This window comes from Mustela nivalis, assembly GCF_964662115.1.
Source record: "Mustela nivalis genome assembly, chromosome: 12".
NCBI classification, from domain to species: domain Eukaryota; kingdom Metazoa; phylum Chordata; class Mammalia; order Carnivora; family Mustelidae; genus Mustela; species Mustela nivalis.
The window spans coordinates 78445230-78462744 of NC_139031.1; the positions used below are offsets into that span (position 1 = coordinate 78445230).

Sequence of the window (17515 nt, forward strand, 5' to 3'; positions counted from 1 at the left end):
CAAAATGCTACAGAGTGGCTGGTTTACAAACAACAGAAATTTATTTCCTATAGTTCTGGAAGCTGAAAGTTCAAGATCAGGGCACCAGCAGATTCGGTCTTGTGAGGGCCTGCTTTCTAGTTCGCAGATGGTGCTTTGTTGTGCTCTCATAAGGTGGAAGAAGCAAGAGATCTCTCTGGAGTGTCTTTTTACAGGCACTAATCCTGTTCATGAGGATATCACCCGAAGCCCCTGCCTCCTCATACTACTATCTCTGGGGGTTAGGATTTCAGTATTTGCACTTTGGGGGAACACAAACGTTCAGATGATTGCCCCTTGGATTTAGGCTAAGGTGAATTAGTGTGTTGACCAACATTTTATATACGTGCTCTGAAATGAACCGTATTATATAAAGAAAATTAATACAAATTACGATGAATTTCGCAGTACTTTCCTACATTAAAGTTAGTCAACACGAATTCTTCAGTGGTGAGTCCTATAGATGACAAATCACCAGTTAGAGGGTGTAACAAATAAGGAAGGAAAGAATAAGAAAATATGGCTGCATGGGAAAGATAAGCAGCACCAAAAATTACACAGGTGCCTCTTTCTCAGATGTGGGAGATAAGAATTGTATAAAAGTATGGTGACTCTTAAAGAATTCAGTAGAATAATCACATTTTCAAGCTGGGAAGGATGTTGGAAATCTCTCAATCTGGATTTCTGTCAATGTGGCGACTTATACCTGGACAGCTGTGGCTTCAAGTCACGCTTTATTAACAGTTTAACCGAATGCTAGTTACATACCACCTCCAAATCTCAGTTTCCTTACTTATAAGTCAGAGGCAATAGAAATACATACCTGGGGGCACCTGGATGGCTCAGCGGGTTAAGCCTCTGCCTTCCGCTCGGGTCATGATCTCAGGGTCCTGGGATCGAGCCCCACACCGGGCTCTCTGCTCAGTGGAGAGTCTGCTTCCTCCTCTCTCTCTGCCTGCCTCTCTGCCTACTTGTGATCTCTGTCTGTCAAATAAATAAATAAATAAATAAATCTTTAAAAAAAGAAAAAGAAATAAATATGTATACCTGTTAGATATACATATCCCCCCCCCCCCCAGGTAGGAGGATTGGTAGGTGAGATAATACCTGTGAGATGTTTAGCACAGTACCTGGCACATAGTGTCCCATTTTAGTGGAAGGGAAACAGAATTTAAGGAGCTTAATTAATTTTCTCAATTAGTGGCACCTGGAACTAAGGATCTGACTAAACTGGGTCTAAGAGTAGAGGCGCCAAACAGAATGGCACCATGCATGTGCCAGTCACTGTTAAGTGATTTATTAAAATGAAATGACTCGTCCAAGAGCACAGAACTCATCCGTGGTCTGCAAAGCACAAAGGAGCATCAGCTTCTTCCCCATGTACAAATGCCAATATCACTTGTGCTTGAAAACTTGGGGCTTTTGAAACTATAATTTTTTAAAACCGTGGGCAACCTTTTAAAACAGCAAGTATAATAATGTACATTTTTTCCTATCAATCCATTTAGTTTATATGGCTTACTGGAGACTTCAAAGTTATCATCAATTTAAAGTGATATAATATTGGCAATGATTATTCAACTTGCGTTTAAGTAATTACACAGGGTGTAGCAATTAAAAATTCTCCTTACAAGATTCTCTATTTTATCAAAACATTTTCAGACACATTTTGGGAGACTTTTACAAACAGTTTAACACTTAAAGAGTATAAAGGTGAGAGCAAGGGATGGGCAAATCATCATTACTATAACTTAGAAAGAACAAAGGGAATGTGTTACCAGGACAAAGTGAAATAATAGCACAACTAATAATTTATTTCATGTGCATATTTCTTTATAGTTTAGGGAGATTTTAAGTTATTTATATATTGGTTTATTTTGTAGCTTATTACCGAGCATTTCTTATATGGTCCATCCTGGGCTAATTTTGGAGATTATAATCTTAAACAAAAGACAGGTGGTTCTTCTCATGGGCTTACAGAAATTTTTTCATTCTATGGGCTATGACCAAATCTTTGAGTCTCATACCTGGATCTTTATTCCTTTGGGATCTTTTGGAAGTTATTTTAGGAGAGAAATAATTTACCTAAATTTTCTCAGCTATAAAATAGGAATTATAATAATTCTTTCTATTTATGAGTTTATTGTAAGGAGTAAATAAGACAAATTTTAAAGAGCATTGGACCCAATGCCAGCATATACTAAAAGTTCAACGCATATTAGCTATCATTTGAACACAGAGAAACCAAATAACCTGTCAAAAGAGAAATATAAACATACAATTATAGATAGGTTTACATGTTTATTGTATTTAGTGTGACAATAAAAATTGTGAAAATGTGTGACCTATTAAATAAGTTTATTCAACTTCCTTGTGGTGCTCTAAATCTCTTATCCAAGATAGCTTTTGCTCCAAGCCTATAATGATAATTGCAATCATGCTTAGAGCCCTATTCTGCTTTCTGTGAGAGAGAGAGAGAGAGAAAACAAAAACAAAAACAAAAACAAAAAACAAAAAACAAAGACTGGTCTCCTTAATTCTTTACTACGAGTATTTACTTCTAGAAAAATCTAACTTCTTTAAAAAAGAGTTTGAATCCCTAATAGAGCACAAGACATGCTGTGGGGCATTTCAGGATCACGGCCAGGCAATACACTGAAACTGAGATTTTCCAAAAGCCTATCAGAAAGCAAAAAGACAGTAACATGGATATTTGGGATACCAGGGAGAGGCTGCCAAATGATTTTTCAGTTTGCTCAGTTTTGTTTTTATAAGGAGAAAATGATTAAAAAGGATTTACAGTAAGAGAAGTTACTATAAAGTAGATAACTGAAAAGTAATTTTCTTAATCCCAGGCTTCTCTTGCTATCCTAAACTTGGGTGTTCTCTGGAGGGGGGGGCAGTGGGTGGAGCTGGAGGAGGACGAATGACAGCCGCACTGGAAGGGAAGGCAGTTCTGTGTGGATGGCATTAATTCTGCCCACTACCACTTCTGTGCAGCTGCACACTGCCCCAAAGTCATTTTCACATCATGCCCACTTTCTCTTCCTCTGTCAACAGAAAAGCTGGTTCCCATTTGTGCCCATCTCAGAGATGCACAGGAAACTATCCCCCCAAAGCCATTCCAAATAAAGTCAGCTCTTGCCTGAAGTAGTCAGAGCATCACCTGGAGATGCAAAGACAAATCAATCCTCTCAGTAAAAGGAGAGGTTTGAGCCATGATCTCACAGATTCTGCAGATATGAGTCTCCCCACCCCCCACCTCCTTCCACTCTCCCCATGCAATCGCTCTATTTCTCTGTTTAGATTTTGGGAGGCTAGTGGTGCATTCAGAGGGATGAAGCTGGAGAAGAGGGGCACGTTCATTATTTAGGAATTAAAATGGATTGAGAGATTTCCAGTTGAAGTCTTAGAAGGTACGTGCATCATACAGACATACGAGCGTGCGTGCGTGCGTGCGTGCGTGCGTGCGTGGTATATGGACACATAGTCCATGCTGCATTTATCTGTCAGAGACAGGCAGCAGATAATCCTAATCTCTTAGCTATTTTAAGAAAGAGCATGACCAGATTTTATCACAGATCCCAAATCAGACAAGTTGCTCTGATGCACTTTAGGTACATTTGTGTTGTTTGCACAGGTTAGTGTAGCTGCCAAAAGCTGCCTGCTCTGAGCATTTGGGGCTGGGGCAGTTTTCTTACCTGACACAGTGGGTGTCTGTTGCTTGTTTATTTTTACCCCACAATACCACATCTTTTCTTACTTAAGGTCCTTTTACCTGGGCTGGACCTGCCTGGCTCTGCCTCCTCGCCCGCCTCCCTCCTCCCTCCCCGTCTCTCCCACACAGGGAACCTGTGTCAGTGTTTTGAATCCCTACTTTGCTCCAGCAGGGAAACCAGACAGATTAGAAGCTAAAGCACATTTGACTGAAAGGCAGCTCTTCGCTTTCTTCTGCTGCTGCTTCCCCTTCCTCTTTTCCCAAAGAGACATGTAAACACATGTATTTTCCTGTTTAAATTTAGCGAGTTGGTCCTCTGCCTGTGCCTTGATTTAGCTCTTGGGCTGAGCCTTGCTCCTCCCTTCCCTACTCGGATAGGAGTCACAGGGATCTGGAGCTCGAGATTCCAAATTGAGCTGGCCTCAGGCCAGGTGACCCTTTCTTTGTAAGTTTCTTTCCTAAGCAGAGTTGGGGGGGGGGCGGCTGTGGCGGGGACCTGGGATCTCTTTGGTGTTGTTGGGTGGAGGTGGGGGGAAGTTAGTGAGGAGAGAAAGGGGGTGGAAGAGAGTAAGGGCTGTTGTTAAACAGTTTCTTACCGTAAGAGGGAGTTCAGACCTAGATCTTTCCAGTTAATCACACAACAAACTTAGCTCATCGCAATAAAAAGCTGCTCAGAGCCGACTGGTTCTTTTAGGCACTGAGTCGGAACAGGCTTCTCTCAGCCAGGCATCTCGTCCAGTGGGATCCGCCAGCGCGTCCGGCAGCACCATGTGGGGGACCAAACTTCTGCCTGTCCTGCTGCTGCAGCATGTCCTCCTCCATCTCCTTCTGCTTCCCATCGCCATCCCCTACGCAGGTTAGTCTTCTCTTCTTCCTTATGAGTCTTCCTTTAACTCTCTCCTGCTAACCTCTCCTCTCCTTAACACCCTCTTCACCCCTGCCTCAGCATCCTTTCTTAACTCCGTGTGTGGCATGGGTTGTTTTTGTTTTTTTGTTTTTTTTTTTTTTTTAAACATCTCGGCTCTTTCTTTTGATATTCTCTTCTTCTGTTTGCAAAGCATTTACAATGATAATTAACATCCCCTGAATGTGTCCTTCTCCCCAACCCCAACCCAGGCTCCCCCTTAGCCTCCTGGTTGTGGACTGTGGGGCAGGAATGAAGTGCTAACGCTGGCTGAAATTTTGCTGGGTTTGGACAAGTTTAAAGCTGAACAGAAGGTCTGGGCTTGAAGAGGGGAGAGTGACTGTCAGTACAACAGGGACTCCCTTCTTTCCAGAGGATTATTTGCCATGACATTCCTCTACCCCATGTCACTCAGTCAACTTTCAGCGCTAAATGATGACTTTATCCAGGTTTTCATCTGGAGAAGGCAGGTTAAACTCTGGAGATATGCATGTCATAAAAATGAAAGAGAAAGCCTCTCTTCTGAGATCTCATTCTGTCTGGGTATGGATGCCTGCCCTCTGAAACTGCAGTGCAAGAGAGGCACAAACTGTGTGACTCTGATTAAAGCTGGCGAACGGCTCCTTTCAGTCTCCCATTTTCTCCCTCGAATTTACAGGTTGGGAAGGAACTGCTGGGGAGTTCGTACTACCTTCCTGGAAGTGTAGAGATTCCATTTGCCGCTTTGGGAAGTTTTCTGTTGTTATCAGGGCAAGAGGAAACATCTGTATTTGTTTGTACTCTCATTGTAGTGGCTGAGATGCCAATGGGAGAAGGTAGTGAGCACCATGGGTAGGCACGAGGGAATAAAAGAATGGAACAGATGCCCACATGGTAGACATGGCCCTTTCATAATACAAACCAGAGGGCTGGCCATATCTTTGGAGATAAGCTAAATCTGAAATTTATCAGAGCTCTGATCAGTTTCTGATGTAATACCCTGGTTGAAAACATCGAGAATTTGCTAAATGACAAGGGAAAGCATTCGACCCACATGGCTTTCTTCTTCTATCTTGTGGAGTGGTCCTTGTGAAAAACAACAGTGTGCAGGAAGGACCAGTTTGAAAACAAGTAGGTACGATTTCCAAAGAGGTGAAAAAGAAGTTAGTTCCATCAGGCAGGTTATCATGCTTGAGGTGTGTCATGCTAAAATGAACTCTCATAAGGCATTGCTGATTTTAGGGGATTTTGAGCGTAAACTGAAATCACGGCTAATATTTGGAGGGCTTTCATTTTTAAAGGTTCAAATGGTGACGGTCTGAAGTATATTACGGTTACCTGAAATCATCTTGCTAATGCAAAGGAAACACAATGTGGGAAACCCAAACGGTAGATCAACCATAGACAACGTCTATTTGTTTTTGGCATGCATTACGAAGTTTTGGCAGGAGATATACATTCGTAATTATATTTCACTTTGGCTAATGTTGAAATGACAGCGTTTCCTGAGTATAGGGAGAATGTAGCCCAAGAGTGTGCTGGCAGGCAAGGCAAGGCCAATTGGGAATTACAGATATGCTGTGAATAATTCCTGAAGTGGATAATGCTAAAATTGTCATCAAAAAAGGGTCTGGCTTAGGTTGGGTGGCAAGTTTATTTTGATAGATTTTTTTTTTTTAATAACATTCTCCAAAATGGAGACCATGGATAGTCCTTAGAACATATAAAGTTTGTCCTTTTTTATATCTTCTAACATTAAACATTTAGGGTTTTTTGTTGTTGTTAATTGCTTTGGTTATACTTTTAGGTTTATCCTGAGTCTACATTTGTACATATTGCAAAATAATACAATGTTAGAAAAGTAGTGGATACTATAATGAGGTGACAACCAATTATAACAGAATGTATAATGGAGATCATTTATTGCAATGTTTCTTAAGAAATATGCAAATAGTGGATCCAAGCCATCCTTACAGGAGGAGCTGGTCTACATAGAATTACCCCCATCCACTTCCACCTACACTGGAAACAGATATACAATTCTCGGTACCAAAAGAAGCATTAAGTAAGCATCTAATGTCCAGGAACCTGTGGAAATATAAAGATGGACAAATGAGAAAGAAACCTACACTTGTTAAGCAACTATTATAGACAATGTCCTAAAAAAGAAATTATCTAACTCTAATAAGATTTGCAGTATTCAATTTATTTTACATGGGAAATTGAAATTAAATTGAGGTTAACAACCTTAATTATCTTATGGTAAAGAGATAGAGCTGAGATTCCTACCCAAATATATGAGAAGGCAATATGTGCTATTGTTTTTTTTTTTTTTTGCCCTTTTATTTATACTGAAGCCAGAAACAGTGAAATCAACTGAAATTGTTTTTTAAAAATCCATTTTTCTAAGCAATATATGAAATCTCCATGTTAGAAATACTATAATACTATGGTTTAGAGTTCATTTCTAGCTTAAGAAATTTAGGGGAAATATGGTACCCAAATTGAATATGGAAAAATGGATAATAGTATGGTCAGTATGGAAGTTGGGGGAACACAAAGTGGCCAAAGACATAGAGGTGAAAAGCATGAGGACAGGTAACCATGTGCGACTGGTGCACTGAGCACCTGACCAGTATGGCCTTGGATTAGAAAAATGAGATAGGGTTGCATGCATAAGCATGAATATTGTGCCAACCTGTTCTGAACATCTTGGGTAGTAGTTGGAAATCTTAAGAGTAGACAAGAGACCTGACTTAAGTTGTACTTCAGCATGGTTGTTTTGGTTGGTGCATGGAGGGAGAGTTGTTGGCAGAAACAGGTGGTGAGGGAAGAAATCAGGAAGAAATGTCTGTGACAATGACATCCTGAACAAGGAAGCTGAGTTAAGATGAAGAAGGGAGGCCCTGAATCACATCTTGACTATCACTTCATTGTATCATCTTCATTATACATTATACATACATCTTCAATACACTTCATTGTATAATCCCTCTTTGGAAGGGATTATTTTGCTTACTTCTCAAATACCAACTGGGAAATCTAAGCCCTAGATAACAGCAATGAGACTGTGAATTAGTATTTATGATTCTTGTCTTTGGGAAGGCTAAAATCTCCAGTCACAACCATTCCCTCCATTAATTATTTGTGTACTTTCATCTTAACATCTTGCCACTTCAAGCTGTTAATCACTAATCATGTGGGTAGGTTTCTCAGAATATGTGGAGCCAGATTCCTGCTTCTTTCCACACCCTGCAAATCCTTTCCTTGCATGGTTTTCCTTTGAAGTCAGTGGTTAGTCCATACAGAGAAGAAAATATATGAGGTACTGAGAGAAATGAGTGTGAGGCCAGGGACCAGAGGGAGAAATGTGTCTTTCTTCAAGCACCTTGATACATTTGACCCTACTTTCTGTTTGTAGGTTTTCACTAAGATCCTAATGATTTCAGCTCTAAAACAGGGATTTCTGGTTCTTCAGGAAATATAGCTTCCAGAATGTTTTCCCATACTGGGAGATGAGGAGAAAGGAGTTGTAATTTAAAGTACAAGAAAGCATGACAAAGTTGCAGTGATCTCTCATCCTTTGATTTCATTTCAATATTTTGTTAATAAACTTCAACTAATAATTATGTACACAAACAAAAAAAAAAAGTAGGGAAAAATCTGATCCAAAGTGGTGGGGTTTTTTTGTTGTTGTTTTTCTTGTTTTTGTTTTTGTTTCTTTAAGTTTCTTCCCAAATTAAGCTGATCTTCTAACTGTTTTCAGTAAAACAATCATCAGTTGTTAATACATATGGAAGAAAAAGTTGAATATCTTTTCAGAAAAGGAGTTTTATTTTGACATGCTGTCTTTTAGACTCCTGTTTAAATTTTTCTTTTACTGAAGAAGAAATTAGTTTTATAGATGCCTGGATTACATGATGTACAACGAGCTTGAACTTCACATTTTTGAGTAATTTGTTACTGACCCAATAGAAATGACTAAATTATAAAGGAAAGCTTCTCAATCATGAGAAATAAATAGTGAAAAGAGGATTCTGGTATCTGGTTCCCATTGCCTTTGGTTAGCTCTGTAGCCCCATACAAGCTTTTCACTCCTATTTATTATCTAGTAAAGGGAAATCATAGATTTATTTGCTTTTCTGGATGCTTTTTTATCTTTAGATGAAAGACGTGATGGAAAAACTTATCAACAAGCAAGAATTAGGGGCGCCTGGGTGGCTCAGTGGGCTAAAGCCTCTGCCTTCCGCTCAGGTCATGATCTCAGGGTCCTGGGGTCGAGCCCCACATCAGGCTCTCTGCTCAGTGGGGAGCCTGCTTCCTCCTCTTTCTCTCTCTGCCTGCCTCTCTGCCTACTTGTGATCTTTGTCTATCAAATAAATAAATAAAATCTTAAAAAAAAAAACAAGCAAGAATTAGACTACTTTTATGAGGTATAGTCACACATTAACACATCTCAATAGGACAACTGAGGATCAGTAGGATTAAACACAACAAACAATCCCACAGAGACCTGTTTTCTCTACAGGAGTCTTCAATACTTGCCTTCATATTGCATGGTATTGAGCCAAGAAACTGGAGCATTCACAAGGGGTTCTGTTTTATTTGCTAATTAGTAAAATACATTTCTGAATTTAATGTTTGCCTCAGGCTTTTAAAATTTAGTTTTCTGCTCTTCTCTCACATTTAGATATGTATAGTAAACACATTATTCATCAGGCCAATTTTAATTCTATATTTTTAGGTAACTGAATTTATTTGAGAAATATATATATATGTATATAATCCACATATCTCTATATAGTTTTACTTAATAGATTTTCAGCATCCATAAACTATTATTTGTTTCTAAGAAATACTCCAATTTACATAGGAAATCAGATGATTACTATTCTGTGAAACACTTCACAGCACTTAAGATATAGTGCACTACAGTCAAAGGAAGAAACTCCTAGTGCAGAGAAATATCTTCCATTAACATGGTTCTGTGGCAGAAACCAAAATGTGAAAAGAATTATACCACTTCTTTGCTTGGGAGCTTAACAATTTCTTCTCTATGTCAGAAATTAAAGAATGGAATTTCAAAAACAAAGCTGAAATTTTGCACATATATAACATTTTTATCCAAATTAATGTCTAAATATTTACTTAATAATTATAATTTAAATAGCTCCAAATATAATATAACTTTTATTTTAGTAGACCGAGTCATCAGTATATTAGCATTTCAGGTAATTAAACAAAGTCATTTGGCAAGTCGGTAAGAATGCCAGGATTATCGTCTGTCTTCCAACATTATGCAAGTCATTTGCTCCACACTCAATAAATAACATGTTGATAGATTATTTGGTTGAATGAATTCCTATGTTAAAATGTCTTTTAAATTATATCTGTTGTACCATGGCCATTCCATCTTGTAGGGCAAAGAAAAGTTAAAAATGAAAACATTTTTACAGAAATTAGTACCAGTCTTTTGGGGATTGTGTTGTAGAGTTTTACAGAGGACCAGAAATTTAGAGGACTTCATGTTTTCTTTTATTTATTGTGGACTTCAGGTGAGGCTGGACATGAATGAATAGCATCTGCATGTTTAATAAACCAACTGGAGCCAGTGGTTGCTGGCAAATTGAGGGTATGATGCCATTGTTTGTACCTCACTCTGCTAGCCATATTTCCAAGTTTTCTGCACAAAAATTTTCACCTTCTTTTCTTGGCACATTTCACCACATCTAAAGACCAGGAATGCATTTCCTGCTCAAGCCTCCAAGTTTCTTTTCTACTGATAGCTCTGAACCGGATCTTCAGAAAATATTTATAAGCCATATTTCTACCTACTTAGAATTTTTTTTTTCAAAGATGGCATCATGAGTGTTAAAGAGCGGGGGCTGGGGGTTCTGAAGTGAGGCAGCTGGGTTTCAAATGAGGTTTGCTAAATGGGCAATTATTTTTCCCTGTGTCTTGGATTCTTCATCTTAAAAATGAATATATTATTACTGCCTTTGTTATAAGGATGTTCAAAAGAACTGGCAGGCAGAGGAGAGGCACAATCATGCCCATCCTTATTGTACAACAGATGCAGTTTCTTAGACATTTTGATCCTCATTTTGAAGATGGTAACCATCACTAGAAACTAGGTAACTTTGGGCACATCAAGAATGAAGCAGTAGTTCTTGATACTCTAAAGTCATCTATAAGATTAAGTCCTTTAGGATGTTTTAGTTCTGTTTTTCCCATTTTTAATAGGAGGCTTCGTGCTATCTAGGGGCCTTGTAGAATACACTCATGAAGAAAAATGATATTGCTACATTAAAGCTTGAAGTTTTACATACATTTGATTTATAGCATTTGGCTTAATTTCAAGACAAACAATTCAGTTATACTTAAGAAATAGTGCCCCCAAGCACAGAAAACACTTCTGTAGGAAATGAGAAGGGCTAAAATCTGAATAATATGAAATACTTTAAAGCGAGCCAGAAGAATTTATCCTTTGCACCATTTTTAGTGAGAAGTTTCTCACATGTAATTGAATTGACTTATCTAATTAATACTATAACTTACATAAAGACCAACTGTAGAAGGAAATGACAAATTTAATTATAGAGCATGATATGATATGCCTGGGCATTTGCTTTCATACTTTTTGGAGAGTATCATGTCATTTATTTCTGTAGAGTGAACTCTGTCCTAATTTTTAAAAGCATATTTCATTTTAAAGTATGTAGATGAGTGACCCTACACGACAAGTTAACTTATTCTTCACTGATTACAATATTCCTCTCTTGCTTTTAACTATCCAAGAGTATCAATCCCACCTCACTTCACCCCCAATCTTTGGAGCTCTAGAATGTTCTCAGATAAAATCACTATCTTGTGGATGATCCTTAAGGACATTTTTTTCTATATGAGCCTTAAAAGCTTTTCCTCCATTTTTTAAAAAAAATTATTATTATTAATAGAAGGACAGAAGAAAAGAAGAAACACACTTCATGAATTCAAAAAGTCAGCAAAGACTACTCTAATTAAAGAAGACCCATTACTGAAGATAAAAACAAAAAAAATGAACACTGCAGACCAATGTGCCAATAGATGTATTAGGAATAAAGGACTTCCATTCACTTGCAAGTAAGTTGCTTCATTTTGTTCTTAGGGTAACTATCCAAATATAGCATCTACTAATTATCATCATGGGTTTTTTGGGGGCTATTTTTTCCCTTTGTGTTCAGTGTAATTTGCCCTTAAAAGCATAAGTTTGACTTTAGTCTTAACTCATTATAACAGAAAATGTAGCTCTAAGCTGATGGAAACATGAGTCAAGGAGAGCACATAAACAGGTATCTTTTAGAACTCAGAGTGCCTTTGGTTATGGAATTTGTGTTTTCTCATCTTATGAACAGTTGGACTTTATAAACTAAAATTCCATTAGATTGCCTTTTATCCAACATTTTAAAATATTCTATTCAGAGTATTTTTTTTTTTTCCTTGCAAGAGGAGTGAAGGAATTTTCAGAATATAAATTGGATCAGAGCCAGAATTTACTGCAACTTACATCATTGTCTTTAGGGATTTAAATAAAAGGTGTTGAGAGAATTAGATAAAAAAAAAAAAAATAGAAGGATTGGTGTCAGCAGCAAAGGCTGTTCAAAAGGAGTTGGGTGTAGTGATGATGAAGTTTCAGGTGAAAAGTTAAAGAAAGATTCAAAGAGGCATCAGGGGATCCAAATGGAGGGTTTTCTTATCATTTGCGATTCCCTGTCTAACCTCATAGGGAAGAATTCCTTCCTACTTTGCCAATGATCTCAAGGATAAGACTTGGGAGTTTGGGGCCACGAAGGAGACTCGTGCATGTGAATAATTTTCTGAATTGCCAGAAGAAAATGCAATCCTCCTTCTTGTTTGTAAACATTCCCATCCCCTCATTTACTTTATACCCGTTTATTCCCTATTTCATTCTGTTTTTTACAGGACTGTGCATGATATCCTGTCAGTTTTGAATTCTACTCTACTGCATTTGGACAGTGACATGTAATGTGAACCCATTTTAGTAATGCCGTGGCAAGCGATGCTAATCTCGTTTTACCTTTTTCAGAGAAATGAGTGTTACGGGCCTGGGGGAAAGGACCTGGTCAGAGGAGGTCCTCAACAGATGTAGTGCAGGACAGACTATCTCCCTTCTATTCATTTACAGCTCCTCTGAAAGTATTTTTATTGCCAAACTGCCACTTTCAGGGAGATATTTCCTGGCAAGTGGAGTGGGGAATTGACTTTGCAAGTTTATTCCTATGATAATTCTGTTTCTTTTCCTGACTTTCATGCCTTGAGATTGTTAAAAATAAATTAGAGAAAACTACTCTCAATCAACATCAGAGCTGTGTAGATTTATGGTGATATTCTGACACTTGAGGAGGTTGGATTTATTGTATTTTCCCCTCACAGGCTTGGGAAGGTGGGGCAAGGGAAATGGGAGAACTTCATCTTATTGTTTATTTTTAACTCTGAACTTGAAAATACACTGTCCTGAATCCATGAGAAAGGAAAGTATTACTACCTTTTGATTTTCACCTTAGTCAGCCTTATCTCCAGAAAGCAAAATAAAACAAAAACCTTCCCTATGTTTTATTTAGGAGGAACTAGAATGATTATGCTGCATTAGAGAACACATGTAACTTGATTACAAATCTTTACATATCCCATGCATATGAAGTTTCATACTTTCCTACTATATTCTGGTTGAGTTACATTTAGCCTTCAAATTTACTGCAAACTGTGCAGAAAACCACATGTATAATATCTTTGTACAGAAAGAATTCTTCTGCCCAGAAATGTGTCATCCTTCTCACTTCTATATATATGCACATGTATTTGCAATCACTAAATACATTGGTTGTTCAGAACTGAATGGACATATTGTGATACTCTGAAATTAGATTCTTAATGAGTTAAAGGATCTTTTTGCAGGCTTGTTACATGGACTAGAGTCATTGAAAGACAATGGCAAATATGCAAAGTGCTTGGAAAACACCAACAATGCTGTGTGAAAACATCTGTGATTCAGTGGGTGAGGGCTGGAACATTCTCAAACACGATCTCCTCCTGAGAAGGTATCAACAATATTGATTTTACAGAGATCGAAGTTCTTTTTTGCTGGGTAGGAAAAAGGACCAGAATGCCTGATTCTAAGCTCCTCAGAAAACTGCTATCCATGACTTGACTCAAGAGAAGAAAATACGAGGCTTTCTTCTTCCACCCATGACTGAGTAACTGGTACTGGAATTGCCTACCTGCTGTAAACAACTAGAAACTAGACAAAGTAAATTACTGAAAGGAATATAATAATTAAAATAAGGAGAAGATAAAGACTCTTAAAGTCAAACTTAAAAGAAGATGCAACTCTAGATTGTTTGGATCCAGTCCATTTGGAGGCATGAAGTGATTCAAGAAACACTTTTCTGAGAGAATATGGCGTTGTAATGGAATGAGCAAAAAGGGTGAAGTCAAGTCAGCAAACTGCAAACGTGGTTACCCACTTGTCAGATGGAATTGCCTGTGTGTATTCATGGAAACAAATCTCGCATGTTCCTGATGGGGCTCATGAGTCACCTCCAAGGCATTCTCATGTCGAAGCCATATTATCCATAGAAAAGTAGTTATATATGTGTGACTCAACTTTATTTTAATGTGAAGTAAAGTAGCAACTGTAACTTTAACATTTGGCTTTAGATGTCTGTTTAGTTTTTTTTATATGTCGTCTTTTTCTAATTACTATGCCTTCAAAGTCATTTAACACACCCCCAGCATGCTATAATAACATTATAGAGAATTTAACATGTATTACATAAGGCTACAGTCCACCAGATCAAAATTCAAATCTATTAATAGCCAATCCTCTCAAGTTACCTGCCAGTGCTGCAAAAATATACTTTTTATGATTTGCTCTTAATTGCAATTTCAGCTGTAAGATGTTCTTGTAGTTAGCTATTTCAAATCTTCAATGTGTAAGTCAAAGCTCAAAGTTTATGCATATAATTTTTTGAAGTTATTTGGATATTGAATAAAATGTACTATATAAAACTATGAGATCATAGGTAAAATACTTTAAATAATTTTATAGCATATTTTATGTTTCATAAAAGTTATTTCTCCTTATTTAAAATTATTTAAAAGTTGGCAATTACTAAGAAATAAGGGACTAGCTTGGAATATCTAAAATTATGAGAAAAATAGATGTTCTTAAAAGATATTATATGGATTAGAAATGAAAAAAATCATTATTCTTAGAAAATCTATATTTCTTTTAATTAGTTACTTAAACTAATGGTGGTGGCATTGCAATTAGCACAAACATAGTGAGGAGTTTTAATACCATTTTTTAAAGGAAGGTAAACAGTTCAGTTTCTACATTTCTACATTTCCACTTCATTTTCTACATTGTAAAACATGGTAACACTTAATATGTTGAAAATTTTATCAAGTTCTTTATTATTCTCAGTTAAGGTTTTTTTCCTACTTATCATTTTGTTTAGAGAGATTTTTTTTAGTGAACAACAAAACCCAATATCATATTTAGCTATAGGAATGATGATTGTAGGAGTGACACATTTTAGTAATTTTCTTCAAGACAGGTATATCAAGAGCATATGCAATGTGATACTAATAGATTTTTTAAATTAAAAATACCTAGCAAGAAAGTCTATTTAGGGAACATTGCTTTACATAATCACTGATCCTGATACAAGATTTTCATAACCTTTAATAAGCATCCATGTTTTATAACTCACCAAGAAGGGATATAATATGCAAAATTTTACAGACAATTGATTTCAGATCCCTTTTGCTAGGAGAATCTCCTAGACTGTGATTTGGCTAATACATTTTAGGAAATATCCTTTTAGAATGTACTTTACACAATTACAAACTTTGGGAATTAGTCATGATATATCAGATATAATCATTTGTACATACTTAAAAACAAAATCTTCCCACTTGCTGTGTACTTACAAAAAAAGTCTTCAGAAATAATCCAGGCAGTTGTGTTATATATTGATTTTGCTTGTTTAAGACTTCGTTTTTCTAGACATCGTTTAAAGTAATGAGAACATTACTAAATAGTATTCTTATATGTAAATCTACACGTATGAAAACTTGATTTTGTTCCTTCTTATTTGGCATTCAAAATGGTAGTTTCAAAAATCACTCATGTTTATTATGATGCATATATAACTGTGTGTTTTCTTTTATATTGCCCTCCTTGGTTAAACCATGTACCCATTCTTTAAAAACTGTATAAATTGTAGTATTCCTTCTTTTCATTTAGATATTTTTTTCAGGGCCTTTGTTTTTGATAAAGCAAGGAAACGATGCCTCTGGTTACCTTTCAATAGCATGACAAGTGGAGTGAAAAAAGAGTTTGGTCATGAATTTGATCTCTATGAAAACAAAGGTAACTGGTTCTCCCTAAATATTTCATAACAATATAAAGCATAAAATATATGTAATTTTCTGTCACAGTGCTCTTTCCCACTAATTTTTCTATTATATGCTGGATCTGTTACACAGTCAACTAGTCCTTTAAGACAGAGTATACTAGTGTCTTGACTATTTCAATATGGTATTTTAAAGAGAGTATTTCCCAAACTTCCCGTAATTTGACTGCTCCCTCCCTCTTTATTTATTTCTAGGAGCATATCCTAGAACTGATGTCCATGTTTATTTTAGAAAGTGCCACCTTAAATTAATAGTTTAAAACACCTTATATCATAGTATATTTTGAGCTTATTACATAGCATTTTAAATGTTCAAAACTTTGGGTAACTAATCTGTCATGGTGGTGATTGCTGATAATTTAATGTGGAGATTTTGAAATATTAGTTGTGTCTTTTCCTAATTATATACTTTGAAAATCTTTGAAAGAAGAATTGACATTATATTATTTATTAATGTGTCTATTTTGTTTATCTGATACTATATTCACAGGTATTTACTTTGGTCCAAAGCAGATTTATATCGAGGAAATAACTGGAGACTGTTAAATAAATATGAGTTTTACAAAATAAATCTCTTATCACATGAAATAATAATTATGGATTATATTTATGATAATAGTATTTATTTCAAGTTAAGTATTTTCTTAAACTGTATTGTGTCATTAAATTTGAGTATTTGGTAATATACACGAAATCTCCCTGTTAAAAACATAGACACTTAAAATTAATTTATGGTAGAAAATAAGATAATCCTAAAAAAAAGAAAACAAGATGATCTCTACATATAAATCTTAATCATAATTTATGATCTAGTATAAGATCACCTTTTAATCTTCTAGGTTGCTAGTAACTGTATATACTATTATTTGATAGGAATATATAGTTTGTTTAAATTGAATTGCTTTATAGTTTTGCAGCCAAAATGTTAACAAAAATATAGAAAATAAGAATCAACATAATACAACTGTCACTTAGACATACACACAGACGCATATACAAAAACCTATACAGTTTTACTAAGATAAAGACAAGTTAGTTACTTTTATTATCTTAAAGTAACCCTTTGAATTGAATAGATTTTACATATTACTTAATTTTTATATTTAACGCTTTCTTAAAATAGTATTATATTTGAGCAAATAATTCTGTCAAATTAAGTTTGCCTAGCCAGTTGTGTATATGCACTAATCTACATTAAGTATATAGACTAATCTCTGCTGTTATCCAGGAATATAGTCATAAAATTAAAACTTCTCAGAAGTCTTTTTCTTGTTTTGTATTATTCTGAAATGTATTGTTTTGAAAATAGTAGAAACTGCAGGCAAGAAATGTCAGTATGATTTGAGCGAACTTATAAACATTAAGTACTTAAAGATTTGGATGGAATTTTCTTTTTCTTTTTTAATATATATAACA

At 36.1% G+C, this 17515-nt stretch overlaps 1 protein-coding gene across 6 annotated transcripts in view; it reads left to right on the forward strand.

Moving 5' to 3' along the window:
* The first annotated feature begins 3877 nt into the window (after positions 1–3877).
* Positions 3878–17515, forward strand: part of HGF (hepatocyte growth factor) — a 99813-nt gene continuing 86175 nt past the window's right edge. For 3 of the 6 annotated variants that reach the window (XM_082692516.1, XM_082692512.1, XM_082692514.1), the window contains exons 1-4: positions 3878–4181; positions 4431–4592; positions 11576–11741; positions 15944–16056. In XM_082692516.1, the coding sequence (XP_082548642.1) occupies positions 4505–4592; positions 11576–11741; positions 15944–16056 (367 nt within the window). In that variant the 5' untranslated portion in view covers positions 3878–4181; positions 4431–4504. Of the gene's footprint in view, positions 4182–4248; positions 4593–11575; positions 11742–15943; positions 16057–17515 lie in introns of those variants that run through there. The other 3 variants (XM_082692515.1, XM_082692511.1, XM_082692513.1) reach the window with 1 other exon arrangement.